We start from the raw sequence: 27,579 nt of genomic DNA on the forward strand, positions 1-27,579 counted from the left end.
CCTGTGTTTTGGCTTTTTCTGTCAAGCTTCTCGTGGTCCTAACTGAGACCATGCTTGGGCACCAAGCAGAAGTATTGTTTGAAGCTGGCAAATGCATTTGCTGTCCCCCTTGCTGCCTGGCACAAAAATCACTGAGGCCACATAGCAAACTGGATGAGGGAACTGAGCTGATGGGGGGTTGTCCCACCACCTACCTCTACCCCTTGCCCTCTCCTCCCACTAGCCCCCTCTCCCCAATCTCTTTTGTTTGTTTTTTTTTATACTGTGTCATTATTTTCCAGGGTGATCACCTCGTTTATTCAGGCTGTTTTGGGGAGAGGGTTATACAGGGTTCAGCAAAAAAGCTGCTTAAAAGTCTTCATCAGGTGTGCTTTGAGTCCAGTTCAGGATGCTGTCAACGTTTTGTTGAGGTTTTTTTGTTGGTTGGTTTTTGGTCATGCCACTCTTGTGGTTTGGGGGGGATGTTTTTAACTGCTGTATGTTAATATGAAAGGTAAAAGTCCTTTTTTTTCTTTTTTTTCCCCTGTCCCTATGACATTCTGCTGCAGGTTCTTGGCTGGAAGAGTTTAGAATAATGAGAAGCTCGTGTCTGTCAAGGGGGGATGACAGTGCTGCCTTCCTGGGACTGGAGGAGTGAAAAGGAGAAAGGACCAGAATTATTTGATACAGGCTGCTTTTGACTACTGACACAATCTGCTGTACCCTGCTGGTGGTGGAAGAACAGGACAGTCTCTCCTGCTTGGTTCTGTGGTGTTGCCACAGTGGGGTCACCATGAATGTGACAAGTTTATTCTCCTTCACCAGCCCAGCAGTGAAGAGGCTGTTGGGATGGAAGCAGGGGGACGAAGAAGAAAAATGGGCAGAGAAAGCTGTTGATGCATTAGTGAAAAAACTGAAGAAGAAAAAGGGTGCTATGGAGGAGCTGGAAAAAGCATTAAGCTGTCCTGGTCAGCCCAGCAACTGTGTCACAATTCCTCGTTCCTTGGATGGCAGGCTTCAGGTTTCGCACCGGAAAGGGCTACCGCATGTAATTTACTGTAGAGTGTGGCGCTGGCCGGACCTACAAAGCCATCATGAACTGAAACCACTGGAATGCTGCGAGTTCCCCTTTGGTTCCAAACAGAAGGAGGTTTGCATCAATCCCTACCACTACAAGCGGGTAGAGAGTCCTGGTAGGTTCTTCCTTGTTTGTACCTTTACACCTTATCGGAACAATGCAAAGGATTGCAATTAATCATGTGACTCATCAGCTTAAATAAGCAAAAGTGGCTGTTTGCACATGTCAGATTCTTCCTCTTCAGTTTATCTGGATGTAAGCATTAATTAGCAGTTCTGCCTTTCACATGGCCAATGCTTCACTTGTGTAAATGTTTTCTCACTATACAGAGGCATAGTCTTAGTATATGCCTCGAGCTGCTGGGTCTGGTATCACCTGGCTTGGTTGGTGACCACTGTCCCTCAATTAATTTGTTTTTTTAACTGGATTGTGCAGATCGGTGAATCTGTGTGAAATGTTGGAAGCTAACGCAAAGGATTATTGCAGTATGCGCATGAAAACCGTTCTGACATATTGCAGTAGCGGTATTCTTATTATTTCCAAATTCTTTCACTTTTGTTTCTTCATCCCCCAGAAGATGATATTGTCTTTAGGATCTCCCACAGTCTTGGACTTCTAAAAAGACTGTGATTTTAGACAGCAGAATGTAATCTCTTCAACCTAAAGCTTTGATATCAATGTTTGGTTGTACATGAAGTTTTACTGTCAGCTGTTCTCTAAGCGCAATTTACTTACCTGTTACCTGCTTCCCTACTTCTTTTTTTAACGTACAACGCATTCTCTCTGTCTCCTCCTCAAAGGCCAAACCTCTTTTTGATAAATCTGTGCTTAATTTTACTTACACAAGTTTATTATCAGGGAATGCTTCCAGGGACTGGAAATTTGAGAAGTCCATCTGTGTTCGGTATTTCATAAACAGTGATGATGTTTCTGCAGAGTGGCATGGACACCTTAAGAACTAGAGAGGAAATAGGATTGTTGCAAGATTTGTTTTTCTGTGGATGGAAATTGCATTTGTCTTGGATCTGCAACACATAGTGCATAACTAGATGTTAAATATTTCCTTTTGGTGTGTTAGTATTAACTTGGAAATCACGTGAATGGCAGAGGTAATACCCGTAATGTATGTACTTATGCAGCAGATGCTTGAATAAAGGAACTCTGCACTAGAAAAGCAGTTCTTAAAAAAATTAAAACAAACAAAAAGAGTTAAAATTTTTAACAATTCCATGCTAAGCAGAAGTGGGATAGTAAAATAGTGTGTCCTTGTTGCTAGCTGTCTGCATGTGTCTGCGCTAGTTGCTTGCATTCAGTATTCCAAAATAATGGAAATCAAGGTTCCTGAAAGACATTTATTTCCATCAGACTGACTGTTACTGTAATGTCAAATGACGTGTTCTAACTCATTTTGCTTTAATCTTGGAAACAATTACTGAGTTTGAATATGTTCTCATTTGGACCATTTATACCATATTTAAAAATAGGTACTTGTAATGTCCTGTCACTTCAATGAGATATGCAAGATAAAAACAGAACAAAACTTTCAAAAGATGTCTAACTAAAATGTACATTTTGACTGAGTGTTGCTAAGTAGTTTAAGTGGTTGGAAAGCTAGGGTTTGGGTGTTAAGTCATCTTATGAATTTTGTATTTGGGAAATGGAGCAAAAAATCATTAACTGTAAGCCTGAATTCTGGATTGCTCTTTAATTGTTTTTGGATGAGATAAAAATCTCTACATTCATGTAGCTACAGAATTTTTGCTGGAAAAAAAATAACCAAAAGAGTAACCTGAGTTGGAGGTGGTAGAAATAAAATGCTTCCCTTTTTGCCTAGAGAGTGCTCTGCATCAGGAAAAAATGGATATTCTTGGTCAATTGCCTAATAGGCAGCTGGGCAGTTTTCTTGTAAGCATTAGGGCTACAGCAGTATTCAGTCTTTCACGAGCGGAATGTGCTGCTCTAACCACTTGCAATATCCTGGAGGCAGCTGCTGACCAGGAGCTAGCGTTCACTTCTGCCGAGGTGCTCCGGTAAATCGGTGTCTGGAGGTACAACCTCACACCCGTGCTGAAGTTACATCTTGGACTTTTAACAGCTTGCCAGAGGGCGGGAGTGGGATTGAAGCTTGCCAGAGGGCGGAAGTGGGATTTTACCGGAGGTCTCTGGTTGCCTATGTAAAGGAGGAGGGTTTTCTGTTTAGCTAGCCACAGATCTGCCATTGTTTTCAGGGATATCGCAGGGAGCTGAGTGGGAAAACAGGGCTTTTGGAAACAGGTGGTAGCTGAACTCCTGTTTGGCTTGGAAAGCTGTGCTTCATAATTTATGACTTCTTTTTTTCCTGTCCCTGCCTTGTTCTTGCTGTCCTTCAAGCATCGTCTTTATCTTCATTTCCTGACAGTGACTCCCAAATTCTGCTAACCACTTTTTCCGGTTTTTGCCAGGACATTGAAACACCATTATTGCTGCATAAGTGCTTATGCTTTGAGATTAATGGGTAGTGGGAATTCATGCATGAGTCACTGTTTCCAACAGTATATGGACTTGAGCAGATATCAAGGTTTGTGTTTCCAAGGCTATCATTGCAGCCAGGAGGGTTAGAAATGTATTTGCTCTTGACAAAATGAAATTGGAAGCTCGAGATTACATATGATGCACATTTTGCATGCAAGGTACATTGTGAAATTCTGTATTTAACTGCTTTGTGCAGATCCTGGAGAACTGAAGCGTATGGTGCGTGCATGGGATGGCCTCTGTATGTTCACTCTTCTGCCGGTTGTTGCATGATTTATTTCGGTGTTGTGTTAAGTTTTGAGGAACGCATTAGTGGTAGATCCTCAAATAAGTAAAATTAGATAATGGTCTGTGCTGGGAAATTAGTGCTATGCATGTGTCTCGGTTTTTACAGTGCCAGAGGGATGCATGAATTTTCTACCTTGATACCTTATTCCATCTTTGCTGTTTAGCTTGAGAAGGTAAGCTTGGAAAACATGAGAATTGACACGTTGTGGTGTGTCTGCCAGCTACAAAGCTACGCCTGAATCAGACAAGATTTTTCTCTTAGCCAGGCTAGATAGAGACTGGTTGTTAACAGTCATGAAAAGGAGGAAAACCATCAGCGGTCTCAAATGGGGAGCCTCCCAGTTGTCCCTGAGCGCAGGTGTGCTGCTGCTGCCCCTGCACAAGGAGGGGAATGTGGCATCTGGCAGGCATGTGGGCGTGACGTGCTGGTACCGTATTTGTGCCTAACATGACCTAGAGGCTCTGTGCAGGTACAGGTGCCTATCTGACCCTGCGGCCAAAAACTGAACAGGCAGAAAACTACTTTTTGGCATGGTTAGCTTGGCAAGCTCAGCGCCCTCAGGTCACTCGCTGCAGAATCAGATGGGGGCAAGGCAGCGTGGGGGCACGGGCTGGAGGCGAGGAAGGATGACCTTCCTGCGATGGTGTGACACTCGGTCAGCCTGGCATCAGCAAGCCACCCCTCAGGTGCTGGAGACCTGATCCGTGGCAGGATGCATGAGCAGCTCCTGCTCGCTATGTTGTGCCAGCACGGCTGTTTGTGTGGCCTCCTGCTTAATCAGATCACAGCCGCTTTCTCCCTGCCCTGCTGTGTTATCTTCCAGGCTGATCGGAGCAGTGCTGGGGCTCACCCCTGGCTGCGGGAACATCTGTACCAACACAGCCCTGCAGACAACATGTGGGAAGGAGTGGAGGTGGTGGGAAATGAGAGGAGAAAGTAAAGGCTGGTTTGTTGCTGGGGATGGGAATACAGCCTTGTACTCGACTGCCAGGAAGAAATATCTCCTCGAGATGTGTTACAGTAGCTCGCCACTGCTGTTCCATACGGCTGTTGTCTGCAGAATTATTTCTGGTGCAGGGTAGTTAATAGCTGTCAGATTTCTCCTTTGGCAAGGCAAAGCAAAGCTTTTAATTCAGGAGGGCAGGGTCTGAATTTGATGCCTTTTAAAAACTGACACACTCAGCTGAACTGGTGTGCTCACATGTGCTTTTCCTCTTTGGTTTTATTTTCTGGTTCGAGGTACCCGGAAGTCAGGCTTGTGCCTGGTGTGGGACTATCCTTAAGTATGATTGAGACTTGAGAAATAATTAGGTGAAGAGCATACATAGAGGCTGTGAGGAAAAAGTGAACATGATGTTCCTCATCTCTTTCTGAAAATGCCACAGATGACCTCTCAGGTTTTGCTGGAGAATGTGTGAAATGATATTTGGAAGTCCCTCCTAAGATACTTCCTTCTCTTCTTTTATTCCTTTTGTTTCTGTGGAGATACAGCCTCTGTCACTTGCCTCTGTCCTCAGTTGTGTCAGTGGGATTGAGTGAAAGATGTCATTCAGAATTTAGGGGTAATAAAAGTTATTTTTTTAAGCCTGGGTTCCATTTGCTCTAACAGCAAAACAAAAAGAATTGAGTAGGGGGCAGGGAGCATGAACAAGTGCTTAAATTGACACTGTTATAAAAAAACAGTAATAAGTCACACCTCTAATATGTATTTAGGGGAGGAGGTTCAGCTCTTTTGCCTTAGCTAAAGGGAAGGAAGGAAGGAAGGAAGGAAGGAAGATGAAGAAACTGAGTATTTAGTTTTCTTAAAGTACCAGTGAACACTAGTTCTCAGTTCCTTCTGATGCAGAATTGTGTTATTTTGACTCTACTAAGTATCCTTGCTCATCAGCATGCTAGGCAAAAGAGGATTTGAGTTTATAATGTGTTAAGAAGAAGGCAAAAGAGGAATTAACTTCTCTTTTATGCTTTATGTGTGGAAGTGGTTGAAGGTGCAGAGTGTTTATGTAAATACCCTGCAACTGAATGCTATCTCCTCAGCGTGTCCAGGATCTGCTGATACCTCCTCAGGGGTCAGGCTTGAGAGAAACCTACTCTTCATTGATCTGAGTGAGCTTAAACCTGCCCTGGGAAATGCAGTTGTTAACTTTTCAATATTCATTTCTGGAGGTGTTTACTGATGCTCTGCTGTGCTTGAAGCATGCAGTGCCAGGGGATACTAAAACCAGTCAGTCCAGAAGCAGCTGGTCTGTCCTCTGAAAGGTTCTAGTTGCATGGATCAGCCCATTAGCACAGGCACTTCGAGGCAGAAAATAACTACACTGGTTCAGGTTTTTTTCAGTTATCAATAAATGTAGATAAAAAAGGCTGGGTGATTTTCCTCTGTTAGCTTCTCTTCTTTGAAGAGCTGGCTACAGTCTGCTCTACATCAGGGGGCTTTACGAAGCTGATGGTGGCCTTGTTCCACCCAAATCATAGGAAGAGCAGCGATTGCTTTTTCGTGACGTGGACAAATACGCTGTTAGAACAGTTGGATTTTCAATTCTGCCTAAAGATGGTGATGTTCCTTTCCATTATAACCGTGAATTCAAAGCGGATGTCTACTGCAGCAAGCTGTTTTTTTGCATGAAACACTTTACCTAAACGTGCAGCTGCTTTTTGCCGCTAGAACAGGCCAGGTCCCCAGGCTCTGAGGAGAGCGTTAGGTGTGTCGTGCTGTTTTTGTTCCCGGCATGGACTCATTGCCTATGACTTTAACCTGATTGTTTTCATATTTGTCTTTGGTCTCCTCTGCTGTTTGCTTTAAGTGAGTCTCTGTAAGGCTGCACACTTATTGCAGACACCAGGGGTACAGAAAGAAACTTGAAATGGTGGAAATCCTGGATAAGGCAGATTTAGACTATGCTGTCCTGGTAGTAAATGCTCCTTGGATGCTTCCCTGTACAGTGCTGCAGCTCTGGTCCCCAGTGAAAGAAAAATGAGGCATGTTTAAAAGAGCATTTTAATGGCATTTGAAATCCCACAGGCATTTGGTTGTCTGTGTTGGTCTGGTCATGCTTGTGAGCTCTCCCTCTCTAGGCACTTTACAGAAAAATGAAATGGGTCAGTTAGTCACCCCCATCTTGTCCTCCTGTACTGGACTGGCCTAGGATCACTACATGTAAAATTAATATTCCCAAACTGCTTCTAGACAGGCTAAACTCAGAAGATCATCTTTAAAAACCCATCATGGCATACTTCTCCTGTACCTCCAACCTTAGGCAGCCTGTCGCAGCGGATCGCCTGTTGGCTGGCTAATGCTGCTTTCGACAAGTGGCAGGGTTCAAACGCAGCTCCTGGGACCGTCACGTTGGCAGGTGCCGTGAGTCTGTCCAGATCAAATTTGGAGCCAGGAGAGAAAAGTCAGGAGTAATCCTGAGGCGAATCTCTTTGGCACCGGGAGTTTGCCTGGCTGGGCTTTTTGGTATCCCAGGGCTTGCTTGGTGGCTCCCACCTTCCATCACCTGGGAGAACAGGGGTCGGCAGTGGAGCCTCCGTGCTGTTTCCAGCCAGATGGAAGAGCTTTGATGGGCTGGAGGGAGCCCAACGGAGCAGCTGCCAGCACGACTCCCACGGCACCAGGCCTGGTGGAGGATAACGCTGGAGGGATGAGGAGAAGGCCCTTGGGAGCGAAGGTGAAAGGGAAGCTGCTCTGGGGGACATAAGGGAGGGGAACTCCGTGTGTCCCTTCTGAGTTAATACATAGAACCAAGTTAGAAAAATCCTTGTTCCTGTGTGATTTCCATAGTGGGATTTCTGCGCCTCTGCCATCTGGGGACGAGGGAGCAGAGAGTGTCGTCGCTAAGAAGTTTTGCCATATTGCTGTGTTATGCTGCTGTTGGGTGTAACTTTAAAAATAGCATGCTACAACAGGTGGGCACGATTATAGGATGGTTCCCCAAAATAGCAAGCAACTGTGAGTTTGCTTAGCAAGTAGTATAAAACTTCCTTCATTTCAGTTTTGCAGAATTCAGTTCTAAAATTCCCCACCAGCACTGACCTGGGGGAGAGGCAGAAAGGAGGGAATGGTCTCACAGCAGGGTTTTCCTTGTCTACCCTCACCACGTGTCAGAAAAATGAGCAGCAATAAAGTGATAAAAGTTGTCAAGAAGGGTATGTTTGTGTCCTTTTTTTTTTCTTTCTTTAAAATTAACCAGATTCGAACGTTTCTTCTGACTTAAAAGACCAGACTTCCAAGTTTTAACCTACTCAGTAGGTGGCTTTTGTACAGGTAATTTGAACTCTGGGCTGTGTAAATGTCTGAGTTATGTACGCTATCACACTATAACTTCTTCCTGTATCAGCACTGATTCTCCCCTAAATCCGCTTACAAGGACTCCTTTACTAATGTGCATACAATTAGTTTTAAATTCTGAAATTGGCCTTGACAAATGCTGGTTTAATCAAAATGTTAGCTTATCAGAGCATCCTCAAATAATCTAATATTAGCTGAATATTGTAATGCACGAAATGTACTAATATTACTTGCCAAATGCATTTGGACTAGATGTCTGGTGTAAAAGTAAAGTCAGTAAAGCAACAACTGTTTTGCCTTTTTTTTTTTTTTTTTTATTTTAATGCAGTCTTCAGTTGTAACTATGTGAAATGACAAATTAAGCTGTAGGGTCTACTGAAACTGCAAAATAAAATTAGGAGTTGAGAAAAGAAGACAGCTCTAAGCTTTCTCCTGGAATAGAAAGTCTGGCATTTTTTTCCGTCTGTCACCCAAAACAAGTTGCTGAATAGCTGTTATTGAGCCTTTTCACTTGCATTTTCTAGAATATAGACTTGGAGCAAAAATCTAAAAGTCTGGCACTTCTGCTTTTGAGAAAACAGTAAAGCAAAGCTGTGCTACCACAGCCAGTAGTACACCCTTGGCTTAAGCCAAGTGGTATTGGAGCAACATAGAGTAGCTAGAGATCCTCAGAGATTGCTTTTGCCACAACACTATTAATTTTTTTTAACTAAGAGTAAACTCTACCCTAAGTGTAGACATGTAAGTGTCTTTGTATGTGAGAACTTGTCCTCTGGTCAAAGAATATTCAGTTTTGCCAGGTCTTGTTTTAGGCAACACGTGAAAACCTAATGACATTAAAATTTTTCTTTCTACTTGGTGTTTTATTGCTTACAAGCAAGATCTTGGAAAGACCTTTCAGTCAGGAGATGCTTCAGTGACTCTAATGCCACAGCCAGCAAGCAAAACTAAGCACGTTCAGCTGAGTGTACGTTGGTACCTGCTCTGTTCTCACCGTGGGACTGGACTGCCCACCAGGATGCCACAGCCAACTTCAGCTGCTCTGGCCTCAAAGGCAGGAAATTAGGAGTCCTTAGGAGGGTTGAAACTTGCTAGTTTGGGGGTGGATTTTTTTGTTGTTTGGGACTTGTTGGTTTGTTTGGGTTTTTTTTTCTCTTCTCCTAAGTCTTTATTTTTCTTACAACTTTGTCTTTGCAGGATTTTCTATTAGAGTGTGGAGTACAAGCTGCATGTTTCTCCCCCTGCCACATGTTCTCATACCCATTTTCAGAAAGCACGAACTGGTGTGTGAGGATTTCCCTCCTTCTCAACCCACAGTTCTATTTTTCTAGTACAGAAGTGGCTTTGCATAAATTCATATGAAAATACAGCTATGTGATGCTTGGAAATTAAAAGTGCACTGTCTAATGATAGTGCCCTCAGGTCCTCATTAGGGCTGAGGGCCCTGTTGTGGTATAAGCCTGTACAAACCCTTCTACAGAACATAGGTTGATCGAGTGATCATAATTTTTAAGAGCAAAAAGTGCAGCAGCAAGTGCTCATCTTTTTCTTTACTTTTTTTTTTTTTAAATTTTATAAAGCTCATGGAAGAAGTAGAATCTGCTTTGTCAAGGAAAGATGATAAAAGTCTGTTTGCGTATGTGTGGCCCCTTTTTGTATGTAATGACTTGGTCTTTCAATTTCCAGACATGGAAAGAGAGATACGTACCCAAATCTTCATGTAACATGCAAAGGGGAAAAAAAATGAGCCCCTACTGGAAACTAGCTGTCATCTGGGCTTGTGTAAGATAACTAAAACCCATCTGGATAGAAAATATGCTACACTGAAGGAACAGCAGGTCCTTTGGCTTGGATGAGGTGGGATTTTTTTAGTAGAGAAGCTTTTTAAAAAATAAGTCACAGTCATAAATTGGAGACTTTCTGAGTTTCCTAAAATCATTATCTCCAGAATGTGAAAATAGAACAAAAAAGAAAACCAAGAAAATCTTAACTTCTAGGACAGCACACCTGTTAGTTTTCTGAAGAACAGGATGATATGCTGGAGATACAAAGAGTAGAGATCGGTAGCTTTCTTCAAAGGCCACCATTACATTTTCATAAAAGCATTTATTTCTTAGTGTGGTTAGCCGAAACATTTAACTGAACAGCCAGGCTGTCTTTGGTCTATTTTATATTTTTGGCATTCTTGGCTCTAAAATGAAATAGCCCTGTGGGTGAAATTGCCCTGTAGCTGTGATTTCTTTAATGCAGCTCCACTTCTTTGGTGCAGGCACACTCTGGGTATTATTTGCATGGTAAAAAAAAAGCTACCCAATTCCCAGGCTGTCTTGACAGAGAGAGGATCTCTTCTCAGCCACAGTTCCACAAACATTCCCAGCCAGGCTTCCAGGTGGTTTATCTTCCTCTTCAACCACTACTAGTAAGTAGCATTGCTTCTAGTCATCATGTATTAACTCTCAACTCCAGGTCTGCATCGGCACAGAATCTTGGAGCAAAGTTTAGCCATGGTATAGCCCATAAAACCTTTTAATCTGGTGTTTGAGAAAGTACAGAAATCAAGCTGTTGGATGACTTGTGGTTCTATTCCATTAACTGGTTTTAACCATTTTAATGAGGTTTAATTTGCAAATCTGTTGCAGTAGCTTTTTAAGACAACAGTGTATTTAATGGTATGTTTGCTTTAAACATAATGCATCCCTACTGAATAGAAACAATAAGTTTTTAAAAAAATCTTATTTTTTTGATTTGTGTTCCCTTCCACTGAAGAAGGTGAAGAGGAAGGGAGAAATTCTGTGTGCAGGCTGTTAGAGCAGTGTCCTGTGGAGATCTGCACAGCAAAGATGTTCGCTGCTTCTTTATTTTATAGCAACAGGTGTGCTGGCTTAGCACAGAATAACTCTCTTATGCTTTCTCCCCTTCAATTATACCTCTTCCTGGAGCTGGCAGCTGCAGCAGAGATCAGCCTCCTCCCCTGCTGTACTGAGCTTCAGTAATTTGTTATTCCATATGGTTGAGGTCTGCAACCTGACCAGAAGCTCAGCGCCTCACACAGGGGCCAGGGGAGCAAGAAAGGCACGCGTCCCCCTTTACATTTTGAACTCCTGGCATCCTTCCACACTTAGGAAGGGCCCATCACTGCTCATGTCTTCACTCCTGAGTGAACAGCATTCAGATTAACTCCTCTGACTCGGGTAGGAGCAGCTAGCTTGCAAAAAAGCCCATGGGCTGCAGAGAGAGCACGCTATGGCAGTGAGTGACTGTCGTGGAGTTGGACTAATTAGTCTAGTCTCTGTCCCACCTGACATGGCCTTTCAGGGCTTTTCCTCCTCATTTGAGGTTGTATGTATGGTTGTATGGATGTGAATTAGGGGCAGCACTCAAAGTAAATGCTGCAATGATATTTTTTAGACTATTTGTGCTGTATTAATACCAGTTGTATTCTTCTTCCCCTCTTCCCCCTTTTCCATGTGTATTATGAAGATTTGAGCATTTAATCATTTGAGGTTGAAGTAGTTGGACAAAAAGTGTAGGCTTGCATGAGGGAATGCTGGGAAGAGGAGACTTGTACTTATTTTGTGTCCTTCTAAACTTCTCCAGGGGTTCTGCACAATGGGAGAAAATGTGTGTATATACCTTGGGAAAATCTGGCACTTCTTTATTTTAATTACAGAAAACATACAGAAAATATCCTGTTCTCTTGCTATTTTAAAATGCTATAAATTGTGTGGCTTCCTGTCATGTCATGTGTGTCATTGTTTAATGTGAGGTAGGGGATGGGAAAGGTAGGTGATGTACTGTCTGCCTAAATTAACTTCAGAAAAGTTAATGCTTTGACCTTCGTCCATAGGAAAGGAAGAGATAGGAAAGTTGTGTTTTTAATGCTCGGAACAGTAAGGAAGAATCATAAAGACAGGAAAGGGAAAATACTTTTTAACACATGATCTCATTGTTAGTTTTTTCACTGGTAATTTATTGGCCCAGCAAATGTTGACTATGACAATTAAATAGTGCTTGACCCCCACAGCAAAAGGACTGCTCAGTTTAACAGAACAAGCTTAAATCTGAGAGATCCTAATGCTCATAGAGATTGGGTTTGACATTTGCTGTGTTGTGAATGAGGGGATTTGTGATGTCCACCTGAATGTTGAACAACAACTTCTTTTATTTTTTTTTTTTTTTTTTAATGGCTTTTTCCATTGACATGTGAGCATGGTTATATTAGAGGCAAGGGACAGTCTGCACAGCCGAGGGAGATGCAGCTTGCCCTGGAGTATTTTGCATTTGAGAACTTCTGTAGAGTGGCAGATGTGTGTATTTTGTTTCAGAAAATGCCATAATTAGGAACTTCATATATTCCTTGTAAAGGGGAGTTGGTTAAAATTTTCACATCTAAATAAATCTATTGAGGGGTGACGTCTGCCTCAAATATTAGAGATCTGTTGGGATCTCAGTGAAGCTGCTCTAAGAAAGTGAGACATCAGATTAAATCTTTAAAATGTACTTCTAACAGGCAGCCTTAATTTCAGTAGTGAGGGGAGTTTTTTTCAGTGTATGTTCAATCAAGATTTCTGGGATCAAAGTTTTCATGCATTAATGCCACTAGCGGCCAAAAATCTGGTGGCTGCATTTCTCTCTTAGGCATATGCCAAAATAAAGAGCAAGGGGTACCTGCTTCTTTATTTCCATCTTTTTTTTTTCTTCTTTTTCTTTTTTTAAAAAAAATTTAAATCTGTGACTTTCTTTAAGAATAGAGAGTGAGTTTTTGCATCGTTTGACCTAGACCTCAGGCCTGCTCTATGCGTCGAGTGGTGTTCTCCTAAGTATCTGAATGCTTCTGTGTAAGCAAAGAGTAAAGATGCCCCAGTGTCTTGGAAGAACCTGTTCGTCTTGGCAAAAAGATGAGGTGGTTTGGTGTTGTTGTTTGGGGTTTTTTTTTTGCAATTAGTTTGTAATTCAGCCTTTTGGTGAAGCAGCTGTCTCCGGAGCACCCTTCTCAATCCGAGTGGTAGCTATGTCTCTATAGGCTTGTCGTGTGTACGTGCTCCTATTCATCTTCTGTGTGCCCACCAGATGTTGGGGACAGGGCAGGAGTCTCGGGGAGAGAGGCTGTTAGCCTGGCTTGTTTTTTCTAATTTTTCGTGGGTTTTCAGCACCCTCCCTTGAAGACAGGCTATCCCGGAGGCTTTTTCCAGTCCTGCTCAGCCATGGAGCTGGGAAATGGAGCTGAAGGGGGGCAGGTGTGGAGAGGAATAATTTTTTCATTTCACTTTCACTACTTTGTGCATGGATCTCCCTCTCCCTGCCCTTGCCTCTCCTCTTCCCCTCATCACCCAAAAATCTCACTCTATAACAAGACTAGCTTTTAATCCTTTGAGTAGCTTGGACTTTGCTATGAGGCATTCAAAGATAGAAGCTGAGGCACTGGAAAAAGAGCTGATTCTTTTATCTTAGTGTATCTGGTGTCATGTTCATATTCCCAGTTAAAAAAGAGACCTTTGTTTCCCCGCTGGTGAGGAGGCCTTGGGAGTGTGGTGAGACGACTACTTTCTGATGTGTGTTTCTCTGATCCCATAGTAGCATATAGTTGGAGCTCAATTGCCGCTTAGTTGGTTTTTTTGAACTACATAATTTTGTTTAAATTGCCCATTTTGTAAACTGACTTGAAGAGTTAATAACTGTTTAAATACTAACTTGTAAGAACATAATCCAGGTTAAAAATAAAATTACAGCTGTTGAGACCAGATCGAGTTCAAAGCCTATTAGTATTGTCTTCAGAAAAAAAATATCTGTCCTTATTAGCAAGGTTTTGGGTTACAGGCCGTTACGTGATTATCAGGATCACAAGTGCAGCAAAACGAGCTGCCCGTCAGCACTGTAAGGTGCTCGCTTCCCAGCATTTCTTGCAGGGAAGCAGAATTGCGGTTCGTCCTTAGCTCTTCTGCGCTGGCCCTCTGTGAAAACAAGCTCCCATCAGGCAGACCAGGTAGCTAGCACCTTCGTTATGAATTCAAGCTATGCAGTAACCAGATATAAGGAAAAGAGTTCGTGCTTAGACATGCGCTCCTAGATTTGACTGCCTTGTTTTTAAGACAAATGTGGATATGCCTTAGGGGAGGAAGAATGTGTTTTTTTCCATGTATAGCCTAGTCCTTCAGTACTGAGTCTCTAATGCTGTGGCTTTTCCCTCTTTCTCCCTTTGCAGTCCTCCCTCCGGTGCTGGTTCCAAGGCACAGCGAGTACAACCCTCAGCACAGCCTCTTGGCCCAATTCCGCAACCTGGGACAAAACGAGCCCCACATGCCACACAACGCTACTTTCCCGGACTCTTTCCAGCAACCCAATAGCCACCCATTCCCCAACTCGCCTGACAGCAGCTATCCAAACTCACCTGGAAGCAGCAGCAGCACCTACCCGCATTCTCCAGCCAGCTCAGACCCAGGAAGTCCTTTCCAGATGCCAGGTATGGTCACCTTTAGTTCCTCTTCAGAAGGGAAGAGGTGGTTGGACCTCACTTGTATCATGGGTTTTTTTTGCTTAATAATACCAAATTATCAGCCAACGCTTGTGTTCAATAGCGAGCTGAAAGGTAATAAAGACTATGTAATAATTTTGTCTAGTAGTAATGTTGAGGCTTTTAATATTGTGCCTCTTTCAAACACAGTTAAAGCGTTACAGTAAAACTCTTCTGGGGTGGGGGAGGGATTCAAAATGTTTTGGGGACCAGTTCAACAGTTTAGCTCACAAAGCATAATGTTTAATGCACAAGTGGTGTAATGCTACAGATCATCCTTGCTCAGGAAAGAGATCATCATAAATTCAGCACAAGGCTTTAGTTCTGCAGAAGAAGGATGTTTCTCAAGGGGATCATGCTATTGCTACTTGATAAAGTTTCTTCACATAATGATGTACTTTCAAGAAACAAATATACTTCAGCTGAAAAACAATTCCCTAAGGCCCTGAAAAGAAATCTTCAGGCTGTTTTTCTTCCTAAAGTCGAAGAAGTAACAACCTTTCTTTGTGCGCTGATGTCTGTAGAAAATTCTATGAAGCTGTCTTTTTTTGGTCTTTACATGCAGATGAAAAAAAATACTGCAGAAGCAGTCTGTGACAGATTTCTTGATCTAAATGCTGGGAGAAGGACTGCATACAAATGCTTACTGATATTCTGTTTGCATGTTTTCTTTGGGAGCTGAGAGAGGATGTGTAAATGAAGTGGCAGACTTATGAAAATCTGAAATAAACATCCATAGGTTTCTGCTGCTGATAGTTGTTTCTCTGTAAAATATTTCTGTTGTGGGTGACTACTGAATTTGCAGAGGCAGGGGAGAAGAAAATAGAGCTTTTATTGGCTTTTCTAAAAAATTTGAAAAGTTGCTGCAAAACCAGCTGTCTTTCCTTTTTTTTTTTAAAAAAAAAATGTTTGGTGTGGTTGGGGCTGTTCCAGCAGAGATAAAGGCTTCTCTAACAAGGTCTTCCTGAACACTGGCTTGTGGAAGTTCACTTCATCTTTGAGGCTCTGTTCTGTCTGCATGCTTGTAAAGACAAGTCAGCAGCTGCAGTGAAGAAATTGAATTAGAGGAGAGGTCAAGATGCTGATGTCCTTGACACTTAGCTCTGGACAGTTGTCTGTCTTGCACTGATAGGAAAGAGGCTAACTTTTGGAAAATTCAAAACAAAAAAGGAGCAAAGCAGTTATCCAGAATATCTTGAAAAACTTCTAGATACTGAATAATTTGCTGCCTATGGCCTTACAATCTTTTTGCCTGTCTGTGCGTCACTAACATGTTTGCACACACAGAAACATTTAAGGCTTAGTGAAACACAAGACTTAAACTCCAATGCAGACTGTTAAAGCTTTTAATGCAGTCATCTTGTCATCTCTGTCTTTCTCTGCTGCTCTCTCATCCAGCTGAGGATATCCAAGTAAGGGAATTAGCAAGGTACCTGCCAGCATTAGATGCAAAGCTCTCAACAGAATGTCTCCTAAACAATAAGTGATTAATGGGTTTCATTAGCATGTGTTTTTTTAAAAACAAACAAATAAAAGAACAAAAAAACCCCAACAAAAAACCCACCACCCCACAAAACCCCAAAACTTACAAAGCAGTGGTATGATTCTCCTGCCTTTTGTAGACGCTAATTTGGTTTTCAGAGTACTGGAAGCCCCCGTGTTAATTTGCTGTGGTAGTTTGCAATCCGTGCTCTCTGCAGTGGGGGTAAATGTGGGATGAACAGCAGGTGAGTTCACTAGAGATCATACAGTGGTAATCTCATCTCAGCTTTTGCAGCGAAAGGGTTTCTCTCTATTGCATGTACCTCTGTGCAGTTGATTTGGAGGAGAGTGGCCTCTGATGTATTAGGAAGTAGTGACAATGGAAACTTCCTGCAGCTTCTAAGAAGCCATATGGGAAGCTTTCCCAGAAGTGAAACGTCTTCTGAAGGGCAACACGAGTACCTGACTAGGATGCATCAAACAGGGCTGAGAGCAGAATGTTAGTGAGCACAGTCATTGTGCATGGGCTGGTTTTATGCTAGTGATTCAATCCTGAACAGGGCAGGAGAGCCAGTAAGACACACTTGACAGATAAATTCCAGACCCAGATGACTACTTCCGAAGAATTTTGGTTCCTGAACACTTTCTACTGTTACAAATCTAGGCAAATAGAGCTAATACTTCACAATGACAATAATAAGGTCCTGGATATATCTTGGGATGTTTGCATGCTTTGCTAATAGAATCATGTTGGAAACAGAAAAGTTGGAACTGAAAGTTTGCTGCTCAAACTTCTGTTCATATTTGCCATATTCCATATCTATTTCTGGCCTGGTCCTGAGACTTCTTTGTGCCTTAATGTCTATATGGCACTTTCAACCTGCAAAAAAAGGGGGCTGGAAACATAGCTTGATGGCAGGGGGCAGGGGGAAGTGACTTGTTTTTATTGCAGTTGTGCTTAATATGCACAGTAATTCTTTGCTTTCCTGATTCAAGGTCCATGACTCTTTTCTCAGATTTCTGGTGGGTGGAAGCTTATAGCTGAGTCAAGCTGGAAGCATTTCCAGGCTAAAACTGTCTAGGTATGTATATATACTTTAAAGAAAGGAAAAGACTTGTGTATCTCTGCCTTTTCTGTATTTAGCTGATACTCCCCCTCCTGCTTACCTGCCTCCTGAAGATCAGATGACACACGATACCTCCCAGCCAATGGATACCAACATGATGGCACCTGCAATCCCCCCTGACATACACAGAGGAGGTAAAAGCACTTTCTTCTTGTCTTCTGCTTCACTTGTTAAGAGTAAAGAACTTACAGAACTTACTTTTAATAATTGAGTTTTAATTTTTGATATATATTGTTTATGGAAATTTTTTGCTGTAGAAAAAAAAAATAGCCATGTAATTTTTTTGTGTCGTTGTAAGCGATGAATCTGGAGATAAAAAATTATAAATGTAAATAGTTTATTTAGGACAAGAAGCTATCACATGACTCTTTAAAAATGTAAAATATATGGGTTTTATTACTTTCTTACTCCCAACCAACTTAACAACCAAATCCATTTTATGTTTTGTATCTGGAACTTCCACTAATCACTGAACAGAAAGAATTCCTGTGATGCTGGATACTTCTGCGTGTGATGCTGAAATTACACATGTGCGAGGAAAGGAATCTCTTTGTCTGTTATTTTTACATTGATTTATTGGAACAATGCAGTTAATGCTATATAAAGCTTACTGAATTGGGGATGACAGTAGATATGGTCAAGTATAGCTCTCCAAGCAAAGACTTGATCAGAAGATGGATGTTAATACAGTCACTTATGTAAATGCCCAGAGGTATTTTACATGGGTAACTGGAATATCTGTATTTTTTCCTCTGAGACAGTACATGTCTTAAAATTATCTTTTCTTATGTTTTTGTCCAAAATTCTAAACTTCAGTCCTTAAAAAGTATGCTTTGCTTTTAGTGATTTATCTTTCTCTGGTCGTAAGGATGTTTGAGGGTTTTTTTTGTATTTTTGCATTGTTACACTCTCTCTCCCCATTTTTGTTCCATCTTTGAGTCATGCAGTGAGAGCACTTGGTTCAGAATTCAGAGCTGTCTGCCTGAGGTGTGGCATTGCTACAGACTTTAAAATCTGTATATTAAAAAAAAAGTATTGCTTTATGTACTATGACACAGACATCTTTTTACACATTGCTTTTTAAAGCCTTTGCAGCCAGCCATGACTGCTGAGTAAAGGATTTAGTGCATTCACCATGTTGTGAGAAGTAGCCCCTTTAGAGAACACATAAGCTCACGCAGTTCCGGCCCTTGCCAAAAAAGAGCAGCAAGCTGGATGCTGTGCCAGAATGATTATCAAGATCAGCGTATGAACAATTTAACTGTTGTTTGATTATTTTTTTTTTAATTGTTTTGTTCCTAAGCTTAACGTCTGGTTTCAGGAAGTATATTTGCCCTCTTAGAACAATTCGGATAGCTTTTGTGCTAAGCTATTTAGTCTGCATGGAATGAGTTTTGCATGTGATAAACTCCATCGATAGCATTTCCACTTTTCACTGATCCAGTGCACTCTGTGTGTATGTATAGTCCTTGCTGGTCCAAAGTACATTTCTCAATGTTTATGCCTAACTGCAGATCTTTGCATGTTTGTCCCTCCCACAAAATACATGCATACTCTAGAATTCCTCTGTTACATGACAGTTGATAAACAGAAAAGGGTTTACATTCTTCTTGCTTTTTAGCATTCAGCCATTTCAGAATAAAAATTGTGTCCGTTAGTATTTTCCCCTCCTATTAGTTTAGTACAATGTTTTCCCATCTTTGTCTCCTCATTTAAAAAAACCCGACACCTTCTCTGTGCCTTCATGTGTTTATTGTTCACATGTGTATGCTGTAATTGCACTACTTGAAAAAAAATCTGCTGCAGGTTGTAAAAGAAGAGTTTTTGCTGTGAACTTACTGCAGCTTTTTTATCACAAACTTTGTAGAAGCATGTTCTTCATGGTGATTTGTTAGTCTTAAGAGATTTGATTTAACAAGCTGCATCCTGTCAATGAAGTTGGATAATTTCCATTGTTGGCCCATGCTGGGAATAGAGAGACTAAACGCACCTGCTCTGCATGACTTAAAGCAAATGTAAGGAAGTTAGTGCAAAATCTGTGTGAGAGAGATATGATTCATTCTGTAAGAATGGCCAGCTGGCGAGATTTCTTCCTGACTTTGAGAACTGGGGCAAAGCTGCAGCTTTGATAATTGCTGGCATCTTCATGGGAGTTAAAAGTGTAGTAACCTCTTACTAATAATTAATGACTGATTTATATTAATTTTTATTGTTTTTTTACAGTGACATGAAAGGGTAGAAAATGCTAGGGTGTCAGGAAAGATCATCTCCTTTTTACCAGTGTTTTAAGCAAGTTATTGGCCAGTAGTCAACACTATGCTCAGAAGTTTTGCACAGTGCTGTATGATGTGTTATCCTGCTTTTGATTATTTGCCACCTTTTGTATCTGCTATGTACTGGTGTAGGGAGGACTTTCTGGTTTTATTTTGCACATGTCAGAAAACTCATAGTGGTATGATCTGTGAAATCATACAGGAGGAAAATATGCACACTGGTCTTAATTGGCTGATTTCAGTGAAGACTTGGGGCTGGGTGAAAGAAACCTCTGGCCAGAGAAACAAGTTTTCTTATAGTACGAGTTTGCTTTTCATTTTAGCACTTTGACCTGTAGTTGGAGCTTTAATCTGCAAAGTTGGTATCTTAGCAGCAAGTCCAACTGCTAAACTTAGCAGTGAAATAGTCTTCTTCGTTTACAAGAAACCACATAAAGCAACCACATCCCTTCGCTAGCCTCCTCTTACTTGGAAGCAGTTTAATAATTAGTATCTGTATTTGGCAGTTGAAAGAATGGGTGGAGACATCTGAAGAAGCCTGTGCTGTTGTTGGACGCTCGCTGGGAAGCTCCTTTTGGTAAAGACCATGTGGAGAAATTGTTCCCCATGCACAGTCACAAGTCTTACCTCAAGGCTTCCGTGTGTTTCTAGAGCTTGATGGGTAGAAGTCATGAACCAGGAGTTTCCTGTTGGCATTCTGCACAATTTCCAGCTTCAGTTAGGAGCTGCTGAGGACGAGCTTCTTGTTACCGGAGTCTGGAAAATCATGTTCTGAGAAATCCTTGCTATTACTCAACAAGTAATTCGTTTGGTGATGAAAAGTTGCGGATTTTGAATTTGGTAGCACTTGATGAATAAAAGATTCTCATTAAATAATATCTTCCTCCGTTTCATCTGCTCTTCAGCCTGGCATAGTTATTAGGATCCTGCATGTTATGTCCTTGTTCAGCCTCCGATCCCAAGCAGTATCTGTTCATAGATGTGCTTCATGCGTGTTCTGCAGACAAAGGTCAATCTCTCTCAGGTTTTGAAGTCTCCTACTCTTCCCCCAAGAAGCCCAGGAGAAAGATTTGTGCACACCCTGAATGCTGAAAGATTGATCTACTGACTTTATATTTTAGCTGCCTTGCTGTACTTCTTGGTACCCAAAATTACAAATGGGCTCTTCTGCAATTGTGTAATAGTGTTTCTCCCTGTCACTATACAACTTTGCAGTAAGCACAGAGGTGACTTGTAATTTGGTAGCTGAGTAAAATGAACTGAAGTAGAAGTTCATTTACTAAATTGGAAAGAAAGCTGTGAAAGGATTTCTCTGCTGTCTGGGTCCACACGATAGTATGTTGTAGAAAATGTGTCAGGGATGTTGGGGCACTGCTTCATATGTGCCCAGGAGCTTCCTGCACTTCTCTGTTGATATCTAGTGCCAACCTCTGTCTCTTCTGAGTCTTGCACAGGTAAAGTTGAGGTGAAATTCTTCTCTTGTATGTCTGTGGCGATGAAAAGTTCAAAAATAACTGAAGATAGAAGAGCCTCATTTAGCTGTAACTGCTTATCTGGCTCATCTTCCAGTGATCTTCAGACAAAATCTGCAGCTTTATGAATCTTTACATCTCCAGCCTGTGTTCCAGCACCCTTAGATTGTAACATTTCTGTTGTTGCTTTACAGATGTTCAGGCAGTTGCTTACGAAGAGCCAAAGCATTGGTGCTCCATTGTCTACTATGAGCTGAATAATCGTGTCGGGGAGGCGTTCCATGCTTCTTCCACCAGCATCCTGGTGGATGGCTTCACTGATCCTTCAAACAACAAGAACAGATTTTGTCTGGGGCTGCTCTCAAATGTTAACCGCAACTCCACCATTGAGAACACTAGGCGACATATTGGCAAAGGTGAGTTTTGGATCTTTGCATCAGTTTTTTTGGGTGGAGAGCATTTTTCCTAGACACGACAACCTGGGCCACTTTTTTCAAGAGCAGGCTGGTCTTCCCAAATGCATAGGATAAGTTACTGTGTTGGAAAATATATAATTTTCTGGTCAGGTCTTATAAGCAAAGTATTATTCTTACCTGTTGTGTAATTTCAGGAAGCTTTTACCCTTAATCAATTTTTAATTGCCCGAAGGCTATCATAATCTTATTTAGAATGAGATCTTAAGGCAGTTGGTCTAGTGAAATGTCTTGATTTATCTTGATTATTCGTGTATATGGAAATCCGAATTATAGCTCTTGGTACCAACATAAATTAGCTATCCTAACATGTATTTAGAGAGACAAGCTGCTAAAACTGTTTTTCCAAATGCATTTTACACAGGCTGGTGAATCTTTCAGTGGGAATTTTGTGCTTCTTTTCCATGGCTGTGACAGTGTCCTGCAAAAAGATAAAAGCTTCTGGTTTGTCTGACTTAATACAGTCCTCTTTTCTGAGAACTCTTCTATAACGAAAAAGACTGGCAAAACTGACATTGCCTTCTGCAATGGGGCATTCAAAAAACAGGTTTTTTAGGTGCTTACTCTCTTAGTAAACTCTAACTTTTATGAGACAGTTGAGGGTTCAGCATGCTCAAGCAGTAGAGTGTATGATGTAAGTGCCAGTTAATGAAGTATCTTCCTCCTCCTTAGAGGAGGAAACAGTTGAAACTGAAGAGAACTGTCAGGTCTTCAAGTTTGAGCCCTTGGTCTGGAGAGCTTTTCTCTACACGAGGACTTGAGCAGCTCTCAGCAGTACACCACACCTGTGCTGTGCCACTCCAGTCCTAATACTTCTTCCTTCTTTTCCTCCCCATCCATCTTACCAAGTATCAGAATATTTATTTAACACCTCATTCATTTTCCTGTTAAAAGTAACCCAGCTGCAAGCAGAGTTCTGCTGAAGCACTTAACTGTGTATGTACCAAAGCAGAGCGTGGAAGCGACAGGGATTCTGCTGAATAAGTACATGTGTACAAATAATGATCATGCAGAACTGTTAGTCTTTCAGGAAGGAGGAGTAAATCCCAAACTTGAAGACATAGCCATAAATGGTTTTGCAGATCAGGTAGGAGTATTCTGGCCTCCATGTGGAGGTGTGGGTTGAGGGTAGGTTTAGATTAGATATTAGGAAGAAATTCTTTACTGTGAGGGTGGTCAGACACTGGAACAGGTTGCCTAGAGAAGTTGTGGATGACCCTTCCCTGGAAGTGTCTAAGGCCAGGTTGGATGAGGCTTTGAGCAACCTGATCTAGTGGAAGGTGAGCAGGGGGTTGGAATTGGATGATCTTTAAGGTCCCTTCCAACCCAAACCATTCTGAGATTCTGTATATGTACCCACACAGGTACATGTGTAGTCATCAGCAAAACTGTACATGACAGCACAGTCAAGGCTTTCTGAGTGGACTTCAGTTTAGTTTTAAAATTCTGTGTGTTTGCTTCTCTGACTTGCGACATTGTGGGAGGTGAAAGGTTTAAACAGCAAATAATGCATTTTTAAACACAAAGGCAAATTTTCTTGCTTTCTCAGAGCCTTTGTAATTGAGTCCTACTGCCAGCAAATCTCCACAAAGGTTCCCTATTTGTTGTTCTTTGGGGGCTTTCTGCCATCAGTGGCAAGTGAGGGAGCAGGCAGTAGAAGGGGAAAGGACTATAAAATGGATGTGTATCCTCATTTGGCAGATACATCTGAGGAATATAAGGGCCACTTTCTTTTTTAAGCTTTCTGGAATTAAAGCAATCTGAAAAAAGTCATGCTACCTGATGTAGCATTCAGAACTTCTCCAGAGAATCTAGCTTGGGGCTGCTTTAGTATTTACAAGTTATGCAGTAGGTTTCTGCTCTCTCCTCTTGCATTCCCAATTAGTGTTTTACATAAATATGAGAAAAAGTTCAAATGGTCCAGCCATCTGATGTGCTGCATCAAAACTACTGCAGTGCTTGCTAGTTTATTGTTGTTGAATATAAAACATGTTCAAATGCAAGAATTACTGATTTCCCTTATATATACATACATATACACACCTCCTGATGAAACAGAAAAGTAAAAATCAAGTTTGAAGACAGGTGATGGTCTGATATGCAATTATCTCTTTAAACATACCCCTTTGGAGACAGCATGAAAAACAGATAGACAGTGTGAATTCATCTAACCTTATGTCAACCTTCTCCTCCCAGGTGTTCATCTCTATTATGTTGGTGGGGAAGTGTATGCTGAATGTCTTAGCGACAGCAGTATTTTTGTGCAAAGTCGGAACTGCAACTACCATCATGGGTTCCATCCCACCACGGTCTGCAAAATCCCCAGTGGCTGCAGTTTGAAGATTTTCAATAATCAAGAGTTTGCTCAGCTTTTGGCTCAGTCAGTGAACCATGGCTTTGAGACAGTGTATGAGCTTACTAAGATGTGCACTCTCCGTATGAGTTTTGTAAAGGTATGTGAAAATTTGCTTGAGATTATTTTTTAAGCAAAATAAATTATTTTTTCTTAATGTGGTGATTTTGAATGGTCCAGTGCTTCCCTCCATTGACCTCTTAATAGCTGTAGAATTTTAAGTATGGAATAATGTTTGTTAAATGTAAGACAGATCTTAATGAAATGAATTTGTCTGTGGACAAAAATCTGTCTGATGCACGTACTTGAAAGCTTGAGGTGACTTGCAGAAGGTGTTTCTTCACATAAGTCTGTAGTCACTTGTGAAGCATTTCTACCATGTCTGTTAACTATTCTGATTTCATTCAATTGCCACTTGAAAATGTTTAGTGTTTCAGTTGAATTTTTGTATTTAATATGTATATAGATAGTGTGTGCATATATATAGAATTATTTGCATATTTAGTCCAGAATTATGGGGCTTATCTCTTTAATTCTGTGGGATATGGCAAGATGCATTACAAATAAGTTTTGAAGAGAATTGAGTTATGAATTACTTGACCTAAAAGTGGAAAAGCCACCAGTTCATTATGTAGCATCAGCTTTTGCCCCTTTTTTTTTGGCCATTGTTATGATCCGTGCCATCTTTTGCTCTGTAAGAGGCCCAGCTGAACTTCATGCTCCTGTTCCTGGGTGGTATTTTTGGAGAGTTGAGCTGGGATTGCAGTCTAAGTCATTGTAGCAGTTGTGGGAGTGTAGATAGCATAATCCTCTAAATCTGTCTTGACCAGCAGCTCCCAAATTAGGAGCTGTAGTAATTATTTAGATTAATATACATACCTTTCTATTCTAGGGGAGCATGCAAGGTCAAAATTTGTGATGTGGCTGTGAGTGTCAACATAAGTACTGATACAAAAGGCTGGTCACATATGTGAAAGTAGTCAAATGAAGAGGGTGATATGCTGAAGTGCTCTTTTTGATAGGAGGATAGGAACTTTCAGATATGTTAGGACAGAGATTCCTAAAATGGAATAGGTTGTTTATAGCTCTGCGCCATGTAGAGCTGTACAGCGGTGTTGCCTGAACAGTGCACAGGACCTCCTGTATATGGGATGCTGCACTGCACAGTGTTTAGAGCTGCTGCCACCTGTGTTGGGAGCCGGGAAGTCCCTTCGTTAGGGGTCAGTACAGAGCAGATCAAACCGTACCTGTGGTATCTTAGTCTTGTCTCCAGACCTACCCCAAAAATGGTTCACTTAATGATTTTGAATGCTGTTTAAATATCTGCTTCTGTCTTTCATAATTACTGTAACTCATGTTATGAGTTGAAACAAAACCTTTCTTGTCTGAACTTGAGAAATAGTCTGCTGGGGAATGACCATGCTTTCTTTCTCCAAAGAGGAATGTTTCTGATTTAATGCTCAGCTTATCATGTCCATCCTGTAAATGATGCTTTGGTTCTTGTCAGACACATGCCTCACCCCGACTTCCATAATGTCAGCCTATGACCTCATTTTTTTTAAATTTGTTGGTCTGTTTGGCAGCATTTCCCCCCAGTTTGTTCTATTTTTGGTCTTGGCAGAGAAGACTTGATTATCCCACTTTTCAGAGGTTTTATTGGGACATCATGCAGCTGGCAGTGAGGTATGGGGAAATTTTGCACTGCCATAGGCTATTAAGAATTTAAAGACTTCCATTCCAAGAGATCTCAAAGTGACACTTCCTCAAAAATTTTTTTTTTCCACTTCAGGTTTGTTTGTTGAAATGTGATAATAGTTGGTGCATCAAGGGTGTTGTGCTACCCTGCTTATAATGACTGTTGAAAGCTAGAGTATTTTGGTAAGAAAGAGGATGATTGAAGTATGCTTCTCGCATATTGATGTTACAAAATAAGGTGATTTTTTTTTTTCTTTCCCCACTTACGATTCTGTTTCCAGGGTTGGGGAGCTGAATATCATCGCCAAGATGTAACGAGCACTCCATGCTGGATAGAGATACATCTTCATGGTCCCCTGCAGTGGCTGGATAAAGTACTTACTCAGATGGGCTCTCCTCATAATCCTATTTCTTCAGTGTCTTAAAAGGTCCCAAGCTCCTGCATTTTGGAAACAATTGAGCCTTGCATGTACTTGAAGGACGTATGAGTCAGACACACTCATTTTTTTTTTCCCCTTGAACTGGCAACAGCTGAATAAGAGCCATGAAAATACTTGACTTCTGTGACCAACTGTTGGATTCAGGAAAAAAAAACCACCCCAAAACAACAAAAACCAACAAAACAAAACTCCTTTGGCATACTGTTGGTATCAAGAATTTTAGTTTACATTGTAACGTACTATTGCAAAGTTGATTTGCAGGGCTTAGTGCAAAGAGGATGACCGAGCCAAAACCACAGTCTGTTGGACCGAGTTCCCGAAGGATCTTCCTGGAGCTGAGATTCTTTCTTCCTTACGTTCAGCACTTGCTGTTTTCCCCTGTGTCCTCTGGGGCTAAGAGCCGATGTTGGTGAAGTCTGCTTTTTGCAGGCTCTCTCCAGTACATTTTAAAACCATTTGTCTAAGTTGATGGTTTCAGTTCTCTTTAAAAGAAAAAAAAAGAACTCAATAACTGTGTAATAATCTTTGAAATTGTGTCCTGACCATACTGCTGTAAGAATGTTAGGTATGTTTTTTGCTAAATGTATGTACGGTGTATTTGAAAGTTTAGAAATTAATTAGATTTAGACCATAAAGGAATTAGGAATATTTGAATGGGGGGAGGTGGGAGTGGGAAGGGAAAATGACAGCTGAAATGTAGAATATATTGTAAACATAGCTTGTTAGTTTAAACTGAGGTCTGAGTTTTGCTGTGCATTTCATTTTTATAGTGGCTTCATCTTATTAATTCTGACTATTTTTGCCTCTTCGTTTTCCCCCCAAAACAATTGCGCAGCTGGTTAATTATTTTACATGTGAAGAGGACAAAATTATTGATTCCTGCAGTTTGAAGGCTGCAGCTCTATGTATTTCAAGACAAAAATGTACGGAGTGCTCTCTAACTATGGAGCAGTTTTATACAGTTTATGTAACAGAAGTAGGCTTTTAATTTTGTAAGAGGATCTTGTTTTGCCAAAGCTAGTAACTGTTCATTGTTTGGAGGACTTCAAAATCCCTATGTGGCTCTATTTCAAACTTTTAAAATATATATTTTTAATTTTTATTTTTATTTTTTACTGCTTTGTTATTTTCTTCTTTGATCTTTTATATTCATGTAAGCTGTAGTACTTTAAGTACCTTTATTCCAAAACTAGTGGGTCCTCTTTACTGTAAGTTTTAAATAAAACATGTTGTTACTGCTTACATTTGATTAAAACCTTGTCTTGTCCAGCTTCTTAGTAGACTCTTAACAAACCAGATAAAAGATATGGTCTTGGAGGAGGAACAACTAGAAATGAAGATATGCTGAGCTTAGACGTTTATGATTAGTACAGGTTAGTAAGCCTGCTAAACTCCATATATGAGATAAATTAGTACTCTAGAGAGAAAGATTTCTTAACCAGGCCAGATGAGAATGGGTGCAGTAACACTGAAGTGTCCTGACCGCTCAGTTAAATTTCTGAGATTTCAGCATACGGTATCTGTATGAGAAGAGATGTTGCTGAGGTTGCACCGTCAGCGGGCTCTTGCTGCTCCTCACCATGGTTGTGGTGAGGAGCCTCCATG

The 27,579-nt window shown here is 41.2% G+C and overlaps 1 protein-coding gene across 1 annotated transcript; it reads left to right on the forward strand.

Annotated features, from left to right (window-relative positions):
• Positions 1-772: 772 nt before the first annotated feature.
• Positions 773-26,148, forward strand: LOC104524503 (mothers against decapentaplegic homolog 1). Its single transcript, XM_010167407.1, has 6 exons — positions 773-1,172; positions 14,351-14,608; positions 17,286-17,402; positions 21,208-21,429; positions 23,683-23,939; positions 25,816-26,148. The coding sequence occupies exons 1-6, from the start codon at positions 773-775 to the stop codon at positions 25,957-25,959; spliced, it is 1,398 nt and encodes a 465-aa protein (XP_010165709.1). The 3' UTR covers positions 25,960-26,148.
• Positions 26,149-27,579: the final 1,431 nt, after the last annotated feature.

Source organism: Antrostomus carolinensis, unplaced genomic scaffold, assembly GCF_000700745.2.
Source record: "Antrostomus carolinensis isolate BGI_N321 unplaced genomic scaffold, ASM70074v2 scaffold40374, whole genome shotgun sequence".
Classification (NCBI taxonomy): Eukaryota; Metazoa; Chordata; class Aves; order Caprimulgiformes; family Caprimulgidae; genus Antrostomus; species Antrostomus carolinensis.